Source organism: Lichtheimia ornata, assembly GCF_029851405.1.
Source record: "Lichtheimia ornata isolate CBS 291.66 chromosome Unknown scaffold00013, whole genome shotgun sequence".
NCBI lineage: Eukaryota > Fungi > Mucoromycota > Mucoromycetes > Mucorales > Lichtheimiaceae > Lichtheimia > Lichtheimia ornata.
This window is the reverse complement of record NW_026695333.1, coordinates 525,228-548,209: the sequence shown is the minus strand read 5'-3', so window position 1 is coordinate 548,209 and position 22,982 is coordinate 525,228. Positions and strand designations below refer to the sequence as shown.

The 22,982-nt window shown below is 43.8% G+C and overlaps 11 protein-coding genes across 11 annotated transcripts; 6 read left to right on the top strand and 5 right to left on the bottom strand.

Annotated features, from left to right (window-relative positions):
* Positions 1 to 219: 219 nt before the first annotated feature.
* On the top strand, positions 220 to 1,044 carry O0I10_003958 (uncharacterized protein; the record flags this gene model as incomplete). The annotated part of the gene is made up of 4 exons (XM_058484024.1): positions 220 to 352; positions 420 to 659; positions 717 to 848; positions 911 to 1,044. The coding sequence occupies 4 exons, from the start codon at positions 220 to 222 to the stop codon at positions 1,042 to 1,044; spliced, it is 639 nt and encodes a 212-aa protein (XP_058345413.1).
* A 299-nt stretch (positions 1,045 to 1,343) lies between these two features.
* Positions 1,344 to 2,448, bottom strand: O0I10_003957 (uncharacterized protein; the record flags this gene model as incomplete). The annotated part of the gene is made up of 2 exons (XM_058484023.1): positions 1,344 to 2,155; positions 2,352 to 2,448. The coding sequence occupies 2 exons, from the start codon at positions 2,446 to 2,448 to the stop codon at positions 1,344 to 1,346; spliced, it is 909 nt and encodes a 302-aa protein (XP_058345412.1).
* Positions 2,449 to 4,815: 2,367 nt separating this feature from the next.
* Positions 4,816 to 5,689, top strand: O0I10_003956 (uncharacterized protein; the record flags this gene model as incomplete). The annotated part of the gene is made up of 2 exons (XM_058484022.1): positions 4,816 to 5,362; positions 5,421 to 5,689. The coding sequence occupies 2 exons, from the start codon at positions 4,816 to 4,818 to the stop codon at positions 5,687 to 5,689; spliced, it is 816 nt and encodes a 271-aa protein (XP_058345411.1).
* Positions 5,690 to 6,231: 542 nt separating this feature from the next.
* Positions 6,232 to 6,897, bottom strand: O0I10_003955 (uncharacterized protein; the record flags this gene model as incomplete). The annotated part of the gene is made up of 2 exons (XM_058484021.1): positions 6,232 to 6,635; positions 6,735 to 6,897. The coding sequence occupies 2 exons, from the start codon at positions 6,895 to 6,897 to the stop codon at positions 6,232 to 6,234; spliced, it is 567 nt and encodes a 188-aa protein (XP_058345410.1).
* Positions 6,898 to 7,877: 980 nt separating this feature from the next.
* On the bottom strand, positions 7,878 to 8,312 carry O0I10_003954 (ribosomal protein S21; the record flags this gene model as incomplete). The annotated part of the gene is made up of 1 exon (XM_058484020.1): positions 7,878 to 8,312. One exon carries the CDS (start codon positions 8,310 to 8,312, stop codon positions 7,878 to 7,880), a length of 435 nt encoding a protein of 144 aa, XP_058345409.1.
* A 539-nt stretch (positions 8,313 to 8,851) lies between these two features.
* On the top strand, positions 8,852 to 9,447 carry O0I10_003953 (ribosomal protein L27; the record flags this gene model as incomplete). The annotated part of the gene is made up of 3 exons (XM_058484019.1): positions 8,852 to 8,918; positions 9,003 to 9,169; positions 9,259 to 9,447. The coding sequence occupies 3 exons, from the start codon at positions 8,852 to 8,854 to the stop codon at positions 9,445 to 9,447; spliced, it is 423 nt and encodes a 140-aa protein (XP_058345408.1).
* A 1,889-nt stretch (positions 9,448 to 11,336) lies between these two features.
* Positions 11,337 to 12,072, top strand: O0I10_003952 (uncharacterized protein; the record flags this gene model as incomplete). Its single annotated transcript, XM_058484018.1, has 3 exons — positions 11,337 to 11,552; positions 11,623 to 11,790; positions 11,854 to 12,072. The coding sequence occupies 3 exons, from the start codon at positions 11,337 to 11,339 to the stop codon at positions 12,070 to 12,072; spliced, it is 603 nt and encodes a 200-aa protein (XP_058345407.1).
* Positions 12,073 to 12,462: 390 nt separating this feature from the next.
* On the top strand, positions 12,463 to 13,621 carry O0I10_003951 (uncharacterized protein; the record flags this gene model as incomplete). The annotated part of the gene is made up of 3 exons (XM_058484017.1): positions 12,463 to 12,751; positions 12,806 to 12,962; positions 13,024 to 13,621. 3 exons carry the CDS (start codon positions 12,463 to 12,465, stop codon positions 13,619 to 13,621), a joined length of 1,044 nt encoding a protein of 347 aa, XP_058345406.1.
* A 108-nt stretch (positions 13,622 to 13,729) lies between these two features.
* On the bottom strand, positions 13,730 to 14,946 carry O0I10_003950 (deoxyhypusine synthase; the record flags this gene model as incomplete). Its single annotated transcript, XM_058484016.1, has 2 exons — positions 13,730 to 14,644; positions 14,737 to 14,946. 2 exons carry the CDS (start codon positions 14,944 to 14,946, stop codon positions 13,730 to 13,732), a joined length of 1,125 nt encoding a protein of 374 aa, XP_058345405.1.
* A 257-nt stretch (positions 14,947 to 15,203) lies between these two features.
* O0I10_003949 (uncharacterized protein) lies at positions 15,204 to 16,656 on the bottom strand (the record flags this gene model as incomplete). Its single annotated transcript, XM_058484015.1, has 3 exons — positions 15,204 to 16,179; positions 16,258 to 16,372; positions 16,461 to 16,656. 3 exons carry the CDS (start codon positions 16,654 to 16,656, stop codon positions 15,204 to 15,206), a joined length of 1,287 nt encoding a protein of 428 aa, XP_058345404.1.
* A 1,527-nt stretch (positions 16,657 to 18,183) lies between these two features.
* O0I10_003948 (uncharacterized protein) lies at positions 18,184 to 22,956 on the top strand (the record flags this gene model as incomplete). The annotated part of the gene is made up of 7 exons (XM_058484014.1): positions 18,184 to 19,083; positions 19,158 to 19,180; positions 19,258 to 19,592; positions 19,669 to 21,539; positions 21,596 to 22,482; positions 22,543 to 22,724; positions 22,790 to 22,956. 7 exons carry the CDS (start codon positions 18,184 to 18,186, stop codon positions 22,954 to 22,956), a joined length of 4,365 nt encoding a protein of 1,454 aa, XP_058345403.1.
* Positions 22,957 to 22,982: the final 26 nt, after the last annotated feature.

Below are 22,982 nucleotides of genomic sequence, written 5' to 3'. Positions count from 1 at the left end.
GAGCATATTTACCAGCGACGCCTCATGTCATGCATTTGGCGGTGCATTCTCGGATACTTGTTGCCAAAAGCAGTTTCTTTCCCTCTCCACACCACACATCAAGGCTTTGCTCAGCAGGTGTATGTCTCGATATTCTTGGCATTTTGAAAAGATATAAAAGCACCACATCCCATCCATCTTTTTCAACATTATCTCATCACATCAACAACAACAACAACAATGAAACAACAAATCTTTGGTACCCTTGCCTTCTTCTACATTTCCGCCGCATCGGCAATGCCTTTCTTGGCTACTCGTCAAGATACCACCGAGAACAACCATCATGACGATGTTTCCGCTCTCCTTGGCACTTGTAAGTTTCTCTTCTCTCTCATACACACCTTGATCCATTGGATGATGATCTAACATGATGAATGTAGGGTATGCTGGTGGTATGACTGAGAATGTAAAGTCGACTTTTGACAACATGACCCAGACCTACGGCTTCTCATGCGACTGCTGGCACTTTGATTTCACCAACGATGGAGGATCATCTCTCAAGCAAAAGGCTAGCTGCAATGTCAATCAAGATGGCAAGCGTTTGGGACATGCTGAAGTCGTGGGCACTCTTGAATACAGCAGCCATGACGATGATGAATACACGTTCGATTACACTTTGGGTAAGTGGTCAAGGATGTGTTGAGGGAACCCTATCAGCGAAACTAACATTATCACAGAGGACGCTGCTTTCTACCCTGAAGATGGCTCTGAAAAGCAAAAGGGCATTGAAGGTATCAACTATCCCGAATACAAGGCCCACTACAAGCTTCTCGAAGACAACCAAGGCCTCTATGAATGGGTTGAATATGGTAAGTGATATCAAGTTCTCCTCACACAATCGATATGCTAAATCAACACTGCTCCACATTAGACAACGAAGTCTTCTCGGCCATTTACGCCAAAGATCAAGCACCCGATGACAACACCTTCGATAGACTTGTGAACGATCTCGATGACGACGACAACCAGCATGTCGATATTATCCGCGTGGAAGACAAGTGCTAAGCAAAGATGAAGAAGATAAACAGATCTTACTACATGTGATATATTGAATGCGAAGAAATACAATTGTTGTACTACTATTATTGAAATCATGAGTGCAAAAAGAAGAAATATGTATCGTACAAAAGAGGAAAAGGAGAAGGAATGGTGTCATATACATGAATCATCGACAATGAAGAATCTAAAATGGAAGAGGGAGTTGCATAAGAAGAATAGAGGGCGAGGTATTGGAATTCTCGACGTGAGTGGTTTGTTCAAAGGGTATTTGTTGAGGACATCAATAGCAGGCTTCCACCAACTGGTCAAGTGCTCGTGCAATACTGCCATTGCTGTATATCCATTGTATGCATATCTTGATTACTGTAATTGCTTTGGTGCTCTCCAGGAGCAATAGCTGTGGTTGCACATCTTCCATTGTCGAAGAATGGATCAAAAGGAAAATCTAAATCAAGGTCGTCGTTGATGTTCCATGCGTTCTCCTGCTGCTGTTGTTGCTGAAGCACATGTTGCTGATATGACGATGGTTGCTGGGCACTATTCCTGATAGGCATATCATGATGGTAAAAACGTTCTACTTGCGGCTCATCAAGAGCGTAGTTGTATTGTGGTGGGTGACCAGGGTATTGGTGCGGAATCGCTTGTGCCACTGGGCCTTGTGTGATATGTTGTACGGGATGATGGTTAGGATATGGATTTGTTACTGCAGCATCGCAGCTACCAGCACTGCTTGCACTGCTTAATGGCGGTGTCATTTGTTGACTTGTTAGTTCCGAAATTCGGTGCAAAAGAATGGATACATGCTCCCTGAGATGTTTGTTTTCAAAACGTAGATGCTCTATTTCTTCAGGCCATGCGGCCATTTCCTTGACCCGTTTTTCGAGATCCTTGATGTATCGTTCACGACGTTGTCGAAACGCACGTTGAGCAGCTCTATTTTGTGCTGCACGTTTAGATGCGATAACCGCCCTTGAGGTGAATGACGACAATGAAAAATCTTCACTTTCATCAATACAAGAAGTAGAGCTTGTTGTTGTATCGGTACGACTAATCGTTGCTGCAGTTGGAGTAGGAGTGAATGATTCATTATGGGAAGAATTTTGCGGGAAGGGTATGTCTATATGCATTCACATGCAAATCCAAATTAGCTACACGACACGTATAGCTTTCTAAACATTTACTTGCGTTTATTTGAAGAAAGGCTCCATGTTGATGGATGACCTTTTTGAGAATACCCAGCTGGATGGAATCCTTATAACAATGAAATTTGTATATTAGCATAATGTCACAGGAGAAGGTTTTGGTGAGCACACCTGGTGTGTGGGTCTTCTTTGTTCCCTTGTTGTTTGAATAAGGCAGCGCTAATTCGAGCTGTTTGTGGATATGGGAATGGGTTGTTGATGCGTGCATGAAAAAAGTAAAGGAAGAAAACAAAAAAAGAAAGAGATGAGGTGGCTGACAGGCTGAAAGGAGGTAGGAGACAATAAATTTATCGAGTCAATGGGATGTATGTGCGCGCGGCTGAGAGTTTCTTGATGATGGATTAACCGTTGATTGGTTAAGATAAAGCTAATGTGGAGAAGAGATGTATGGTTTTCACACACGCCTTCTTCCAAATCTAATGCAGCAAGTCAAAATCCGCGTGGGTGTCATGTTACAAAGGTAGGATCACCATCTCAATACCAACGCTTGTGCCTGTGAATGGGCCCTTGCTGCCCTGAATCCCATCGAATCAAGTCCTTGTGCTCCTGGTTAACGTAAGATTCGCGTGACACCGTGAAACATAAAACCATGCACCGCTTGCGAAGCTCGTTGATCGATAGTGATAGTTATGCACGTATGTAGATGAGAGGGATCTTCGTTGCAACTTTGCTTTCGTAAGGCTGCACAAGGTTGTTGCACTTTTTTGTGGTCTATTCCGAATCATTCATGTGTGTTGCTCGCGTCTACATGTTTGATGTCCTCTTCCTCCACATTACCAATAACAATCACACGTATGCATATTCATCATATTATCAATACATGCGGGGCCTGAGTTTGCTGTTGCAATGATTTTGACGTTTTCCCTACATCTTTACCTTCCTTCTGAATGAAAAAAAGGCATATACAGAGCCACCCCACAATATACCATCGCTCATTTTCCAACCATTTCCCAGCCTCTCACGAGACGTTGAGCTCTTTCCATCCAATCATGCTGCTTATTCCCGTTTCTCGGTACGATACCAATCCCAATCATATGCGTAGTGCTGCATGTTGTGTGCGATATGATGACTAAGGCCCAAGGTTGAGGATAGATCATGCGCATTTAGCATTCAATTCATCGTTCGGATATCCCATGTTACTATAAAGCATACGCTTCACGCTAAAGAAACAAACCAAAAGTTATGTTTATGTGCAAGGGGGGTCCATGGCAACAGCGTTTTAAGAATGAGAGATTTGACAGAGTCAAAGGCACATGGGGAGTGTGTGAAGGTGTCACTGAGACGAGCTGCCTGTTGCACAATCAGCTCATAATCATTACCCACGTGCGATTGTACGTCTTAATTGGTATCTGCGAAGGATAGATGTTGATGTGCGTGTATACTTGGTTGCCATGCAACAGTGGATCGGGGCCTGATTACCTTTGGATTATCCTTGCATAAGCCATAACGACATGCAAACAATGAACATTTTCATTGTCGATATATAACAAAGTTGTAAAGTAGATACTTCATTTATGTACTAGCTCATTGCCATTCCACCTCGTGGACTCCACTTTGAAGGAGAGATTGGATATCGTCATGATCAACCGCTGCTGGTATAGATTTCCTTTTATGATTTGCAAGAATACTCCGTCAACAGCAAGTAACATGTCGAAAAAGCCGCGGGATGAGTAACGAAAGACGTGGTCATGTAGGATTCTTGGGTCTGGATGTGGAGTGGAGTGCCGAGTTTGGAAAGAAGAATAAAGATTCTGCCTTGAATGGCAAGTAGATGTCTTCATTAGCAAGGGTGGCCGAGAAGCATAGTATTATTACGAGAGAAATGGGATGAAGCAACAACAATAGATCGGCGATGCATATTCCCATCAGCATGGAAAATGGCAATCATTTCTTTGTTTGCATGATCAAGCAAATCCCACGGCTTCTTTATTGAAAGGGATAGAAATAAATTGCGGGGCAGCCAAAATGAAGAAGAAGAGTAATACAAGGCGGTGGTAACACGTAGGCGGGGGGTTGAGGGGATCGACTGATAAAAAGATAGTTACACATGAGCCCGTGCATTGTATTGGTAGTCAATCCATAATGCTACCACCGTTGTTTGTTAATGCAGGTGTAGAATGATTTGCTTGTAGACATCTTAGAATGCCGGACCCTAAATCGAACGAAATGGAACAATCATGCGAGGTATAATTTTATTCGAGAAACATAGGAAGTTCGAGGATAAAGTGCTGCTATTACGGGCATGTTCGATTCAGGTGCGTTTTCGGGCTGATCGTTGCCCAATGCTTGCCGCAAAAAACCCATCACGCCGCATAACGTCATTTGCTGCTGAGTGGGAGGCTACCAGCCAAAGAAATGTTCGATAGTGTAGGGTGGTTTCAATCACAATAATAATAACGTGGGTTATCCTTCTTCTGCATCCACCTTCTTCCCTGTCGGCAAATTCTCTCCTTGCACCAATCTCTGTTATTCTAGAATCTTGTATGGTTACCATAATGGCCATGGGTAAGCACGATATCAACCATATGCAATCTATGCATAAGCCATATTCCGAAGAGACATGCACATACCAACAATGACACCATCATTCTCATTCACAGATAAAGATACCGCTGATTACTCGTCTGCTGCCTCTGCAAAACAAGGTGACATCTTGACAGCTATGGGAGTCCCATGGCTCGATCCCCATTCATGCGATCCCATGTTTTCAATGCTGCATCCGGCGACATCGACGAGTCCATCGGTTGGTCTTATCCCTCCCAGTGCTATAAGTACACCCACCACAGCATCCACGTCCAACACTAGTAGTGGCATCAACACACCTAGTCATATACAGCATCATCCTCACCACCACCAGCATCCATCTGATATCTTTTGGCAACCGCCTACAAATGGGACACTGCCCATTTATGCAGCTCCTGTGTCGCCATCGAATTCCCAGCAAATGGCCCATCGGCGTAGTATGCCCGAGATTAAACAACCTTATCAACACCCATCGTCCGCCAACACCAACACTTCCTCTACTTCCCGAAGACAAAGAAGACGCACTGAAGGTACTATCATCGTCGATGATGGTGATGATGAACAACGTAGACAAATGTTCTTGGAACGCAATCGCCAAGGTAGTAGGAGAAATAGGGTTTATGTGTATCCGTTTCACCAACATGCATTGTCCTGTAGCTGCATTCAAGTGTCGCTTACGCAAAAAACAATGGCTTACCAATTTACAGAATCAGGTGGAATACATGGATACTGATAACCGACAATTGGAGCACCAAATTCTAAGGCTACGAGAAGAAATCCTGAATCTCAAGACGTTGATTGTGGCACACAAAGATTGCCCTATCGCGAAACAACATGCAAAGTCGATGGGCTTTATGTTATCCACTTCTTCATCAACCCAACATCAGCAGCCACAAGCTTTCAATCATCCTCCATCTATTCATTAATTAAGCGTTTGATAAGGATCTAAGATACAGTATAATAGCCCTCTCCTTGAATACATATAATACTTGTATATACATTTCGTCTGCTGCAGTTTGAATCTTATACGGTGTGATGCATGATGCACGATATAGCTTCTCAATCATGTGTTCATTTTCAGTAAGAAGGATCTCCTCTTGCATCATCATCATCATCATGGATAAAAAGCACAAGAATGCACCAAAAGCACCACCACCCTTATCACCATGTGATCATGCTTGCATCACAGCTTGCATTCTGTTTTAGTAGCACCAACGTCAACGGAAAGTCAAATACTTCCAAAATAAGCATTGTGCCTGGTGATATCATGGTCACCCTCCATGATCATCAACATCAGTGGGTCGTAATAATATGTATGTGTAAAAACGTCGAATGTATAACAACGAATATAGAATAGTAGTAAGATAAGGGGGAGGAGAGTATAGAAATAAATAAAGTAGCGGCCCCAGTTGCTCGCTTGTATGTATGTATGTGTGTGTATATAGGTGACTACATGTATTATTATGATTTATCCTTTGTTGGAGGAAGAGGTTGAAAACGTGCGTTTGAGCCTGCGAGAGAAGCTTCGACGTTGAGAAGCAAGCTTGCTTTGGATTTGTGAAGATCGACTTGTTTTGGGTGAAATGGGTGTTGTTGGCAAAGATGTCTCTCCCGTAGCAGTAGAAGTTGTCCTTGTCACGATAGGTGATGGGAGTGCATGTGCTGCCAGCTTACTGCCCGAGTCTGTAATGGAAGACGAACCTGCCGACATTTTGCTATCGCGCTTAGGATTGTGGCCCGATTCATTATTGTTGTCCACTTGTTGCTTAGCAACGGCATCCCCACTGACAAGTGCTGCTTCCTCTCCATCATGTGTCACATTATCCTTCTTTTGGTCCTCATCTTTCCCGATAGCTGACTCGCTCGGCTCTGCTGATGCGATAGGGAGGGGGTCATTTGCATATCAGTCAACAACATGTGCGTGTGTGTGCTATCAGAACTATAGATAAATGAACTACTGTATACACATACTGGTTCCGGCAGCAGCAGCATCGTTATCATCCTCTGCTGCCTCCTCTTGCACTGCAGGTAGTACATCATTTACTGGAGAGGTGGGTGGCAATACGTCTTCTTGTGCCTCTGGTTTGTTGCTCCAAACTTGTTGAAGCTGCATCACTGAGTACATTCGCAACATGGTTGAAACAAGCTGATAAAGGAAAGAAAGAAAGAGAAAAAAAAGATGATGAGGGGAAGCTGGTATGACCGATTCAAATTGTATAAAAACGTGCTGGTTCATCTGTCACCTGCTCACGTACTACGTGATAGCAACTTTATTATCGTGCTGCACACACAATGGGTTGTAATACACTATACTCGATTTGCTTATGGTAGAAGAAACTTTTATTGGTAGGCTTTTGTGGTGGGTGTGCCCTGGATCAAATCTATTGTTACGTTGTAGGAAGATGTTCACGAGCATAAATCTTTGGCTAACGCTGTCCCATCAAGCTGTTCGTTTGTTTAGAAATGCATGACGCATATAAATGACAACTCCCCCATCACACATCCAGCAACATTCCACGTCCCTGTATCATTTCCCTGGCGATAACAAGCGAAAAGAAGAACCAACGAAACAACGTCTTGTGAGACCAAATGGCAGCGGAGTGCAAGCATCAGGTTGTACATTGGTCAACCAACATAAGGATCCAGTCACCATGATAGACACAATCGTCATATGCCTTTGTCCAATTTGCATGTTCTTTGTTTGTGCGGTTGTTGTTTGGATCGAGTCCCATACATAAGCAATTCCTCATTTTGTTTGTTGCCTGGATCGTGTCACAAGATGAAATCGCCCAAGCTCGTTGCCATGCAATGATCGTCGTCTTGACAACCGGCATCATCACTCTCAATACCTTCCCCACCATCCTCCTGTCCCTGAAGTCCACAAGCCACACATCAACAATGTTGCATGATATTCGTTTGCTGCACAAGCTGGATTACATTCCTCCACAAAACAAATGATTGACATGTAATGAAGTGTATCAGGGTTGAGAAAAAATACAATGCTGTGTGAATACGTGGTCTACTTTTTTGGTGTACAATACGGTGTCGATTTACATGCCCCTAGAAACACACCTTGTCAGCCAACATGATGATTAACCACATTATGAGTATACGTTACCGGTTCTTCATTTGCATAATCAAAGCAACCTTCTTGCCAACCATAGCGCCAAACAGCTTACGGTTACGTTCAATGTTCTTTCTTCTTCTGGCAACTGTGGGCTTCTCATAGTAACGGTTGGCTCTGATCTCGCGCTGAACGTTGTTCCAGCGGCAAATGGCGTTTACTTTACGGTATGCAACGTTGGGATTGTTGACGTTGCCTATAGATCGACCAGCATAGGGTTCAAGGGAGGTTGATAATTCTTTGAGAGTAGTGAAATCGGCGGCAAGGGGAGAGGTGGGAGTAGTGGGGTTGTTGGTGGTGGCTTCAGATACTGCTGGGTTGGGACCACGTTGTGCGAATGCGGCGACTGACGACGAGAATGGTCGGGTCAATGTTGATGAAGTGAGTCGTGAAGTGAGACCGAGGAGCGATGCACGTAATGCCATATCGTATATGTTTTTGTGTCAAAAGAGGAGTTTTGCTTACCTAGGTCATGGGTCACCTTTTACAACCCCACCCCCGGGCACTCAAGTCCGGTTCGGACAACTACTTGCAATGCCCCTCTATCTTAAATGTACACAATGAAAAGGTCTACAACAATGATCCATCACTTATATATACATTCCACGATCTTTTCAAAATAGTACTTGCTTTGTTGCAAAAGGCATGATCGATTTTCTTACATTTGGATATATACAAATGGATCACATCTTTCTCCACTCCAATCCTTATGCACTTGTAAACCGAGATTATGATGAACGAATTGTATTTTATTTGTGATCATGATGATTCTTGTCTAGTAGCTTAATGAAGAAGAAAGGAATAAATGCATTGGATGTGTAAGTGTTGTATCAATGACCCTAGTAATCAAGACATTGGTCGGCGATGGAAGTCTCCAGTCTGAGCCACTGGGCCCGATTATTTTTGTTTTGGGAGCAGGAAGGACCAACAGCTTCTTTAACACACCGCGGCCATCGCAAACACAATGTCCCTGTTGAATCGATCGTTTACACAGCTCAGGACAGCAACACGACCTTCCATTAACGCCAACGGTATGTAGACAACCTTCAATGACGATCCATGTCACCGTGTTTCTCGACCTATACATCCTAATTTGTGTTTCGACAAATGGATAGAATGGATGCAGGTGCGATGGGCCAGTAAAAAATCTGGTGGTTCCACACGCAACGGTAGAGATTCTGCCGGTCGTCGTTTAGGTGTCAAAAAGTTTGGAGGACAAGAGGTTATTCCTGGCAACATTATCGTACGTCAACGAGGCACCAAGTTCCATCCTGGTGATAATGTAAGTATTCACACACACACGCACACGCACACACATGCTGGATTCATGTTGGCATGGCAACAACAATGATGCTGATGTAAAATGAATAGGTTGGTATGGGCAAGGATCACACATTGTTTGCATTGGAACCCGGCTTTGTGCAATTCTACAAGGATCCTCAACAACCAAAGCGTCGATTTGTGGGCGTTGTTTACGACCGACAAGCATCATTGCCTATTCCACCAGGCCAACCCAAACCTAGACGTTTCGATTTGATCGACTTGACAACCTTGTCATAGATGTTGTGTACATATATTCCCTTCCTACTTTCTCCACCCCCCGACATACATGAAATGAAAAAAGCAATTACAGCATAGAACCATACATTCATCAGCATTCTATATTCCGGAGGTTGTGGATACAAATGTAAAGATTGAAGTGAAGAGATTGTGGAGGGAAATGAAAGATTGTTAGGATACATAGCAATGCTAGTGGATGGGTCCATACAATGAGCATGGTATATCGAGGAAGTTATGTGGACCTAGGATGTCATTTAGTGCTAGTGAACTCTGTGCCACGACCTTTCATCTGACATGGGATGCCAAATTGGCCACCTCGTTATGGCCTAGTCGTGTGATCTTCATCGCCAGGTTGTGTACAAGAAAAGATACGGTTCAATGATAGCTTTTGCCATATACCAGCCATTTGTGAAGCGACTATTGGTTGGCTAAGCATCATCCAAGGATGGGTTAGGGTCGTTAACATTTTGCAACAAGAAATCGGATCGACCAGTTCGAATGATAGGCAGTCGTTCTCCGTTGTTTGCATATAGTAAATTCATGCTTGCGTTGAACTTGGCATACGTAATCTTTGCGCGGATCCAAGTTTAACCACCAGCTTTCGAACCGTTTCGCTTTCCAGTATGCTCTTCACATCCTTTGTGCATGACTTCCATGGCCACATTTGTAAAGGTCTTGGGCTAACCCGGTAGCCGGCATTGGTATCATACTTTGGTTGAAGCCCGTATGGCGCTCAAGCACAAAGGATCCATCAGGGAGTAAGATTAGATATCATAACGACAACAATGAACACAAGCAATAAAGAAACAAAAAGCTGACAAAGAGTAACACATGAGCTATTTTGATCTATACATCTCTTCTTTGCACCTACCAAATAGTAGGCTCTGGATGATATAGACAATACACAAAAGAGATTTGGGTTATTGTGACCACATCCTTGCTTTTATGTGCTTGGGCGTGGGAATGGTTGATGTCCATCCAAGAGAACGAGGTTGTAATGGATTGAAATTGATAAAGTGGTCAAGCAGCTGAGAATAGTAGATCGAAGGTACGTAATGCAACGTCAACGGCTGATAAATCAACCCACACATACACAAGGAATTGTTTGAAGGTGATGTAAGGATGCCCACAATATGCGTAATTCAAGCATATGGTGCATCGCCTTTGGCCACTGATGGGAGAGATGATACTTAAGCCGTGCCTATGATGAACGTGGCATGTTGAGGTAGACGAGAATTTGGCATACGAATGAAGCCTTTCAGTATAAAAGTGTTAAAGTTGGCATCTTTAATTTGGAGAAGGTCGTAAGAATGGGGTGGTGTAGCTAAGGAAATTGACGTTTGCGTGCCGAAAAATGATGCCATTTAAGCTTCAATAGATGATGATGCGGAGCAGGTGCCGCAAATAACATGTCCTTGAAAGTCCACCGTTGCAATCCACACATTGCATTTCTACCTTCAGTGACAAAAAGCTCGCTCTCAACCATTTCTACTTTTGAGCTATTCTATGACTGTGATTTATCGTCGGCATCAAGCATAGCCGAGAAGATGTCCTTTTTTGATGTATACACGTGTCCCCGGATTTGCTTGCCGATAACCTAATAAAAGCAAAAAGGACGTGCACAACAGGTTTTGGGGTGCGCGAATCGGATTTCGAGGCAAGCAAAGCGTGCATGGCATTGTTTCCAAAGCTGTTGCTGACAAAAAAAGTAACCCAGATAATGCTGACCAAGCTGATTTTTATTCTAAAACCTGTCAAACCGACCTGCCATTAAAACCAGATCCGCGATCGGATAAGTGTACGACAAAAAAGACCGTTTGCCTATAAAAGTCTCCCAGCAAATGGGTTGTTTTTCCCCTGTCATCTTCTGTTTCTCAATTCCTATCATCATGCAAATCGAACAAGCACAACAACAACAACAACAACAAACTACTTCAGAGAACATGCCCGAGATCATTGAGCTTGATCAATTGACTGAAGCCATGAAGAAAGAACAAGAGCAAATTCCTGCCATTCGAGCTGCTAGAGAGAGTGATGATTACTTTGCAGTCGACCCATACAGCCTATTGAAGGAGGAAGCACGATTACAATCATTGACAGCTTCGGTAAGGTGGAGGTCTTGCTGGGTATTATGGGAGAAAGAGACTCATTCATGCATGGGTTATTATAAAATAGGCGTTGCGTGGCAAGGACAAGATCATCGTACCTCCTGTATTGTTTTACAACAAGGCTCGGACTGAAGTGGTATCCGCATTACATTTGGGTAAACAATTGTGTGGTCATGCTGGGATCATTCATGGTGGTATGATTGCAACCTTGTTGGATGAGATCTTGGGATGTGTGGTAAGTGTGATACAATTCCCAATTCCCAATTTTGGTTCTGAGATCGCCGTTATTATTATGTAGGCCTTTGCATCACTTCCCAACAATATTGGATTTACAGCCAACTTGAACATTGATTATCGACAACCTCTCAAAGCTGATCAATGGGTTGTATTAAGAGGTCATCTGGATCGTATTGAAGGTCGTAAGGCCTATGTACAAGCATGGATTGAAAGTACGGATGGCGAGACGCGTTATAGTGAAGCTAAATCACTTTACATTGGCCCAAAGACATCAGAGTAAAAGAGAATACCACATAGTTTGACTATTTCCCTCCTTTTTTTCATTTCTATTGTTTGTTTTATAATCTACAAATACAGATGATATCTGATTTCATCAAAAAGGGACCTCCTCATCCAAGTATGTATCCCTCGTCCTTCTGAGAGTGAGAGCAAAACCGCCCGGAGCGTGCGTGCTATGATATTTTCGACCAGCGGTCGTGTGTGAGGATGTGCTTGTTGCGTTTCGCTTCTCCTTGTACCGTCCTTGCACACATACACATACACACACACGCACAACACTCACTCATATACGGTCTACTTCTTGCTTGTGTGAGCGTGCGCGGCTGTGCCCTCTAAATCTTTTACCTCATCTGCTTTGTGTATATACCATTCCTCTATTTCCATTGACCCAATGTCACTCTCAGCACCACCAGCCAACATGGCAACGCCTGTGGCAGCACCAACAGCTCCACCACCTCCACCTTCTGTCCCATCAGGAATGAGTGGTTCTACAATGGCATCGACAGAGACCACATCACCCCCTTTACAAGTTGTCAATAGCAGCAGCAGCAACAACAACAACACTGATACCCCCAACCGTGCTTCACCTGGGCACTCTCATGATACCCTTCTTTGCCACTGGGGAGACTGTCAACAGCAGTTTGAGAACCATGTAACTCTTGCAGCTCATTTATCCGAAGGTAAGGGTATCCATATGTGTGTGATGTGTGTTTATATTCATCATTGTATCCTAGATCACGTTGGATGGAAACGACCTGAATATGTTTGTGATTGGATCAATTGTGCTCGACGGGGTGTCAAGTGCCATTCTCGATTTGCTCTGATGATGCATTTACGTATCCATACTGGAGAAAAGCCGTTTGTATGTAAACATCCTGGTTGTGATCAAGCGTAAGTTCCATCTATATATCTGTATGGCTGAATGGGTCACTTAACCCTATGTGAACCATAGATTTGGACGTCAAGATGCATTGATGCGACATAAAAAGGCTGAGCATGAACCACAAGACCCCAAACCAGTGAGGAAGCACCAGCAGCAACCTGATATCAAAACATCTCCCAACAAACGACGTCGAATGGCTGCACCCATTACCCACCATCACCACCACCAACATCATCAGCATCAACAAAATTACTCTCATCAACAACATCATCACCATCATCCAATGCCCACTGTGTATCAATCACACCATTATCGTCGAGGATCCATATCAGACGACGAAGACTCATCATTGACACAAGCCCAAAAATACAAACTTGCAAAAGCCAAGCTACGTTACATTTTACGAGAAAACGAGATCCTCAACGACGAATGGATGTCGATACAAAAGAAGCTCAGACATTTGCAAACTGAGCGCAGAGTTCTATTGGAGGTACTAATGGGTAACAATGCTGGTACGGGTTCTACTACCACTACGACGGCGGCGACGACAACGGCTGCGGGTGGCAACAATCACCATGACCCAATGGATCTATCAGATGACGACGATGATGGCGAGGATATTGATAGTCAGGATAGCATGTTGGAAGATGATGAGGAAAACCATTGAGCTGTATTATCAAAGAAAAAGTTTATATATCTTTCATTGCAACGATTACAATTCTATGGTGTTGATGCTTGTTGATATGGGGGAGTATGTGTGTGTGTATATATGTCTCTAGGATGATGATGAGGATGATGAAGATTCTTTCTCTTGATGATATCCTTTAGCAAACGTCTCTGATACAATAAGAGGGAACACCAAAGATGCTTCAGCATAGACCTTGACACTCTTGCTATCGGCACGGATTTTACCCCACGATACAGCTTCATCCGGGCGTGCACCAGCATCACTTCCATCGAATTCTTGAGCCGTATTGATATACACCGCATAATCAGCACCATTACGCATGAGGTTGGCATTGCAAATATGATGCTTGATGAGACCACCACCGAGGATAATCATACCAGTCTTTTTGGCAAAGACAGCTTGGCTATTCATGTTGCGGATATCAGCAGCAATGTCGACAATGAGACCGGGATTGCGGAAAGAATGGAAATAAATCATGTCGCCGAGTGAGCCATCTGTAATAGCAGGGCAAAACACAGGGATATCATTCTTGGCACACCAATAATAAATACTCGATTCATCATTGATTTCCTCACCGAGACGACGAATCATGGAAGAAGGCGTCCAAATAACATTCTTGGTCTTTTGTTCTTCGAGCATCTTGTCAAGAATAGGCGTGATCCAATCCTCAAACTTGCAATAGTTGTTGTTGGGTACCAAGAGGTTGCCGATGCGATTCAATCCTTGCTTGCGTAAATCACTTCCTCGAAGATTAAAGTCGCCGAGATACGTAGGTGCCAAACATTTGATGAAATCCTCTTCAATACCACCAGCCGTCGCCACAATCACATCCACCATCTTATGCTGTACAAGGAAACGGATCACTTCACGCACACCTGATGACACAAGGTTCGATGTGTAGCCCAAAAAGATCTTGCACTTGGTTTGTTCACGCACTTTGGGATCCTTGTAGTCTTCTTGTTCATCCTCGGCAATCGGTTCATCTGACAACCTCCACCGACGCTATAAAGCATAATAGACATACACTTGTAAGCATATACAATATCCATATCGAAAGAGACCTAATCGCACAAGGGCAATCGATAGATACTTACCATTTGCTCCACAATGTCAATTGCTTCACCAAGACCACTTGCTTGAAAGCCCATGGTACGGTAACTCGCCATGAGATCCGAAAGTGACAACTTTTTGTTGAAATCAGGACCTTGAATCAAGACGGCATCCTCGGGCATTTCGACAGACTGTAACAACACAGCAGCCTCGGCACCAGTAGGTCTCTCATTGGATTCGTTCGATTGGGCCATTTCGGGTGGTGGAGAAGAAGAGAGAGAAAAAAGAGAAACAAGTGGAGGAGTTACAAGAGCAGCAACCCAAAGCGGGGCACACACACACACACGCACACACGCCGATACATATACATAATAGAGCTTAAATGTAGCAATGTAGTTGGTATATTGAACTTGTCAAAGATCACAAATTAAAAAGAGTGAATGATGGTATGCGAGTAGACTATGTACAAAAGATACTATGAGTGATTGGGGGAAAGGGAGAAAAAGTGAGATTACACAGTGGTGCTGGTGCCAGGCATAGCGATGGATTCATAAGTGGGTAATGATGGACCTGAAAAGCTGTATAAACGACCTGATCGAACAGCTGTGGTATACGATGGCACGAGCGTCAAGTCCACACCTTCCCAAGGCAAAGGAGGTAGGGTCTCTTCTTCATCATCCGAGCTGTTGCTGCTGATCATGCTACTGCTTTCGGAACAAGGTCGGATTTGACTTGCAGCTGCATCGGGTGTAGCGAATGCCAATGATGATGGCAATTGACCCGAGGCGACTTGTGTTTCGATCACCCTACGTGCATCATAGGGTTGTGATTTCCATGCATCTTCATAAGCTGGTAATTCATTGGCTTCTTGTTCGGGTGCCACAGAGGCTATCACAATAGGTATTGTTGCTCTCAATTCGGATGTATGGCCATCTTCGTTCTTCAACATCACCATCACTTTGAGCTTGTGTGAAATAGAAATCAAACTGCTGGCCACATCACATTGCAAGTGGTTGCCATCCTCAGGCACATTAAAGACCTCTGTTCGGCTCCATTGATCCTGTGACGATGAGAATTTGTTATCGGATACAGCTTTGACAACACGGCCTTCACTCATGGAATGCGAATGGCTTGTCAAGGTCACGTACTCTTCAAAAGAGCACATGATGCCTTGAACGGATAATCCAGTGGTCAAGGGTGCCAATTCAAAACTGATGGGAACTTGGCTTCCAGGGCTAAACACCATGCGTGGGATACTAATGTTGTATGCAACCTTATTGGGCCATTCATTGACTACAACCACCGATTGGTTTAGTTCCAAAGACGAGGGGAGCATAAGACGTGTGATTTGAAAATCTCGTTTTGCCACATAGTTGTATAGCGTAAAAGTCGTTCGTTCAGCAACGGCTTTTAAATGATAATGGACTTGGCCTTGGTCGTGATGGAGAGTACTTGGAAGATCACCTGGAAGCGGTAATTCAAAATTCCTATTATGGACGATGATGAATGATGGGTAAATGTATTGCAACAAGCAGAAAGTGTGTGATTGTTTCAGTCGTCCTTACCATTTGTAACTACCCTTGGGAAGATGGTATGCTTTACGTTGGGCCTCAAGAATGTTCCAAGAATGTTCAATAATAGTGCGCTCCTCGTGATAATGACGTTGACCAGATCCTTGTCCTATTATGATCAACACATGTCAGCTTAAAAATCACGCAATCGGGTCGGACCGCCCGGCGGGTGTGCAGCTGTCATAATTTTTTATTACCTTCAGACCACCAAACGTTGTTTTTACCAACGAGCTTCAAAGCAATGGATTTGATTTTGGTGCTTTCAATACAATCGAGCGTCACTGATCCTCGTATAGTGGCGCCAGCAGATTCTTCTGCTAAACCATGCAAAATGATTTGATCCGATTCGAGTTGGATATGTAATGGATCTGATCCTGATGATAATAGGTGCATGTTGCTGATGATGATGGTGTTTGATGTAGTAGAAGATTAAGAATTAGGGATTAAATGGGATCAAGTTAACAAGTAAAACAAAAGGTGGGAAGGATTAGGGATAAATCAACTGAGTATTTATATGATGCATGGGCTAGGGCAATGCGGCAAAAGTATCGGATCATGTGCACCTTTTTTGTTTAGCATAATGACAGGCAAGCGGTGATTTGAGTGAACAAAAGCTTGGTCATCCCTATTGAGCCGTTACACTACCACGGCACCTCTTTCGCCCGGCGCTCCGAAAGGAAATCAGTTTGCAAATCCTAATTCACTTTCTTTTCCCCGGTTATTAAGTAAATCAAACGCTTACCCTTTGGCAGCAGCACATGTCTTTGGATCCATACGTTGATCGCATGAATCCTGCTAATGAGCACGTGGTACTCGTTTAGCTTTCCTTACGCACGAGCTATACCCATTACTTCACGTGACTTGGTTCAGCCCATTGCTGTATTGTTAAAAAGTACCATTACTAGGGCACTTTCTTATCGCCTACCTTAGCATAGGTTGGTACTTTGAAAGGTTCATTGATTCATCATTCGCTGTAAATCCATTAAAGAGCTACGTATGTAAGGGCCAAATTCATGTTTGTTTCGAGATTGCAGGTGTGCAAATGACATAGCATCCTTATTATGTAAGCATTTTGATAATGTTTGGATGAGCGTCTTTCAAAAGATTAGTTGCTGGTCTGGGCGTTAAAATTGCGTACCTTCATGATCAAGGCGGAGTATGTGCGACGAAAGAGTATCGAGCTACCTGAGAAAGCAAAAGTCCAAGCCTTCCAATACATGGCTGGCAAAGATCACGTGAGTAGTTGTCATTTAGTTCAGGTCATACGCTGCCAACCATAGTCCATGATGCAACATTTGTTTAGTGTTTTCTTTGTAACAATGAAACCAACTCGGGGGTTCTTAGCTTGCACGTGTGTTATGGAGAAGAGAGAGTTTGGTAAGGGGGTGCCGCATTATCTCATGACTTTTGGGAGGTGATACCAGCACCCATCCATTGACATTTGTGATCAAAAATGACATTCTTGCACTGGTACAACATCATCATCAGGAACATCTGCAGCATTTAGGTTGTATACGTATATGTTGATTGGGCGAATTGGTTGTTTTGTATTGGGGATTGAATCTGCAAATAGTAGACACATGCATTGCATGCTTGTTTGGTCTTCTTTATTCCATAGCAAATACATCATAACATCCATGCTGGAGTATGATTACTTGAAAGAGAAAGAGAGAAAGGTAAGGTATAATGAGCGACAACTAACAAAACCTGATACAATTAGATTGAAACTACAACAACAAGGGGGGAGGGGAGGGGGAGAGTTAAATATGTCGTGGCTCATTTGCTATGCAGATCGACATTGAGTGTGCAACCTTTCTTGTATTCCAAAAGTGACACACGCCCGAGTTCTTGCCAAGGCGACTGTATTTTCTTTCTTTTCTCTCTCCCAAGTCATGACATTGGCGGTCATTGTCGACTGCTATGCCCGCCGTTTCAATTGAATCGTTGCGAGCTCCTCCTTATCTTCTCGTTCTCGTTCTCATTCCACTGTGGTTGCTATGGCCACACACATTCCATTATGTTCTTTGGGCGATTGCACTCATTCTGACGACTGTGCTGGCACTGGTCTTTTTCAACATTGCCGTATTACTTGTATACATTCGCTACTTTTTATCACCCACCAAGCACAAGCCTCAGGACTTTAAGCCATTACGTTTTGCCAGTGAACGGATATGGGCGAGCATTGAACAACAACGACAACAAGAGAATGACGACGATGGGACAAACACGCCACCACCACCATTGGATGTGGCACCAGAGTCAAAAGAGGTTTCTGATGCATTCGAGCAACTCTTGTCCTACGTGTTACGCGATTTTATCGACTATTGGTTCGTGTATGTGGCCGGGCCGCATGAGAGATCCTTTCGCAAAAAGGTGGATGAATTGATACGATTATCGGTGGTGGCATTGAAGAAGCGAGTTCAAGAAGCCGATCTTGTGGGGATCCTTGTCAATCGCCTTGTTCCCATCATCACTGCTCATATTTCCGATTTTCGTGCAGCCGAGATTGCACTACGAGGACGCTCACTAGAACGCTCGGTGACCCAGTCGGATGAACTTGATTTGCTATTGGCGTCGCAGTTTCGGAACGGGCGGCTGCATTCCGCTTTGACAACAGCTGCTGTAACCACCAAACCCACCGAAGTCGTGCATTTACGCAAAGTCATTGAACATGTCATGCCATGTGTGATGGACCAGAAGGAATTATCCAGCACCCCTGTATCGGTTCTTATTCGTGAAATCGTTTCATGCGCCATTCTTCAACCCGTCATTGATATGGTGGCAGACCCAGACTATTGGAACCAGACCATTGACACTTATGTAACGTATCCCCCCCATTTGTGTGTGTGTGCATGCATGCCAATCACATTCTCACGCTGTTATTTTTCAATTAGTTGGGCAAAGCTATTCGTGAACAGTAAGAGCGCACGAGCAATGACATGTACATCAAGAGGCATCATAGCTAACATCGTCATCATCATAAATGTCATTTAGGAAAATGGTGCACAAGCTTCGTGAAGTATTGAATCGTCATTCCACCGAACTTGACTTGGAAGAAGCCCTTGCTGCAGCTAAACCACAGCCCTCGCCTATCAATGGAGGACCAAGACGCCCTAGTCGTAATCGTAGCCGGCCCGAATTGTTGCAAGCGAGTTCACTCTCTTCCATCTTTGATCAAGCTGATAATGATGCCTTTTCTCGTATTCGTATGGGCAAACGATCGTTTCAAGAGTTTTTGAGAATGATTGAGGATGAAAAGAATTTGCTCGAGCTCAAGCGTGTTCGCAACGACATTGTTACACAGCTACGGAAAAAGCGGGTCCAGATCCGTAAGTCATCTGCATCTCATGTAGTACCTGCTACACACATACACATTCCACTGATTCCTTTTTCTTTCCATAATAGATGATCGAGATCCTGATGAAGTGATGGATGGCGAACGTGTTGGCGATATCACGATCTATTTGAATCGTCTCAGTGTTGCCAAGAGACGTGTTGATAAGCGCATTGCATTGCTCACGGGTCAAACGTATGATAAGGGTTTCGGCAGAACATTCTTTGGTGGATCTTCGCATCGTCGACGCAGTGAAGCTTTTCCGAGTCAACCCTTTGGATACAGCCTTGATGATATTCTCGCCAATCCTGCCGGCTTGTCCTATTTCATGGAGTTTATGGATAGGCGAGGTGACATTATGAAATTACAATTCTGGTTGATCATTGAAGGATTCAAGAAAAGCGACCCATCATCACAATCAGCATCCACCTTTTTGCAAGATGTCAATATGGTGTATACGATGTATCTTATGGAGAGTGCGCCGCATCGTATCATTTTGCCCGATCCTCTTGCCGATGATTTACATGAAGCCATTTCGCGTGCTGAGCATGCTATTCAAGATTCCCCTCTCGAGATACCCCACGCCGTACAGCGCATGCGTTTACGGCTTTATGAGATCCAGCGCCATGTGTTTTATCAGTTGGAAAAGGATCATTTCCCTTATTTCAAGAGATCCGATTTGTATTTCAAGTTCCTTGCATCAACTCCCAATGTCATTCAAGAACCAGCCATACACGAAGATATGTGTATCGATGTAACCCCCAGCAACCAATCGAGTACTGGAAGCATCATCAATGCAATGCGACCGGTGCCATTACAAAGAACATCATCTGCAAGCATGAACAAGAACAAATCATCATGTTGGGATGATGTTCCACTCGATCAAGCATGTCGTGCCGAATCAGATACAGAAATCAGTAAAGGCAATCGTGCCAAGAAGCAGCAGCAACAGGATCAAGTTGAGAAATCAGCACGTGGAGGACATGCGAGAACCCTATCAGAGACAGCACATGGCGGTATTGCACGTTTCTTCGAATGGGGAAAGACTTCAGCCAATGATTGGTGGGGTGGAAATGAATCCAACATGGATGAAGAGAACAATAGCAATAGCAGCAGCAGCAGCCCAAGGCAATCGCTTCAATCATTTGATACCGATGATTTATCCACTGAGGATGATGAGGATGATGACCAATCCACCACTGCTGTGGATGAACATATACCCCAACAAGAAGACGAGATACCACCATTATCAACATCAGCTACATCACGACATCCACTTGTACGTACAAATACAGTGAAAGCTGTAGAGGCTGAATTACAATCCATCATTGATTGGGATGATAACACTGCCACTACCACGGATGACAATGCCAAGGTTGGGAAAAGAAAGATATCTTCAGGATCATCAACGTTATCATTTTCACCACCACCGACACCATCTCCCAAAAAGCAAATCAGCTCGCCCCTCTTGTTACGTGATCCTCGTGGTGCAAAGTCAACAACAGCTGTGCCTGTTCAACATGGAGTGACGTTGCAATCATGGGCCTCTTCCACTGGTTCGAGCGTTATACGAGAAATATCAGATGATGCGCAAGGATTTGATGACCAGAATATATTGAAAACGATGTCCAGTGAAGATGGCAGTATACAACAACAACAACAAGAGCAGCATACAAAATCACATACGGCAAACGTTCATCTTGCTCCACCTGGTGATTTGATGTTGTCTTCAGCCATTGAGCGATTATCGGATGAAGTGGAAAAGCTTATGCAACAACAAGCCATTGTGGATCAGCTGATCAAAAAGGCAGAAGCTAGCAACATGGGAGAGAAGTTGAGGATTCTCAAGAAAAGCAAAGCCATGTTTAGGCAAGAGATCCAGCAGCTAGAATACCAAAAGAATCAATACGAGGCCCAAGAATCAGAAAATGTCCTGATACCTGTAAGTCATCATCGTCATACGAATCGATAATCTTTGTTTAACAAAATGGCATGTAGCATCGAACAAGGGTTAGTGTGACAAGTTCGACTATTGGCAATGATGCTGCTGGGGATTTTGCACTTTATGTGATCGAGATACAACAGCTTGGGATTGAAGGGAACTATAATTCTGGATGGATGGTGGCTCGACGCTATAGCGAGTTTTTCGCATTGCACACCAAGTTGAAGGAACGCTATGCCATTGTCAAGAGCTTGGATTTTCCTGCAAAATGGCCATTGTTACGACTCCAAAAGGGATTTGTGGAAGGACGCAGGGCAACATTGGAGCGATATCTACGTCGATTATTGGAGGATCGTAATATATGCCAAAGTCGAGAATTACGTGCGTTTTTATCTCAACAAAGTGTACATGGTGGATTTGATGGCGTTGTTCCATCTCGGTCTACAGGAATGAAATCCTCTGATTTACTCAAGCAACAACTGCAACCATCCTCCAGCACTTCAAGCACAGCATCATCCAAGAGCTTTCAACGATCCTCAGGCAACAACAATGATATCATGCCAACTGAGCAAGCACTTCAAACAGGGTTTATGCGCAATATCTACAAGTCTGTGGCAGACGGGATTGATGATTTATCTGTTGCGCCGTCGATGCTCGATTTCATTACACAGCAACTGGTTGGCAAGCAATTTGTTGGATTTATTGATGAAGAGGCGAATACAAAGGAGACAAATGACGCTACTGGTTTCCATGCAACCACCCCTGCTGTTCCTCCTGATTTCGTTGATCCGCTCAAGGCACAAGCAGAAGAAGCAACCAATTTGACAGAGTCCCTTTGTGATCTTTTTGTGGAGATGTTTGAACTCAAGGAAAAGAACAATTGGCTTCGACGACAAGCCTTAGTGATCATCCTACAGCAAATCCTTGGTGGCACTATCGAAAGGTAAAATGTGCTTGTTGGCTATAACGTGGCCTATTGTTGACCGATTTTCCGCTTCACTAGACGATTACGTGACACAGTGGTTTTTCTGGAATCTGAACCCATGATCGTTTTTTACCTTCGCAAGATCTTGGATAGCTTGTGGCCTGGTGGTCAATCGCTTACGTTTAAGCCTCCACGACAACCCGATGAGAAGCAGCGTACCAAAGAGGCGGCGAATCGAAAGTTGTCAACATGGTTACCAGGTAATGATGATGCGTAACCCTTTACAATGTTGCATGTTACTCATTTTATTGTTTGTTGGTATTAGATTTGATTGGCCAGATGGTAGGACGACAAAATGCAAGACGAGGTGCACGACGATTGTTTACGGTGCTTCAAAACAAACGATTGAACCAAGATCTATTATATACCCTTTTTGACGAGATCGTTTCAGCCTTATTCCCAGAGATTGATCTTTCATCTTGTAAAGTATAGTCTGTACAATTCGATTCGTGGTGTGG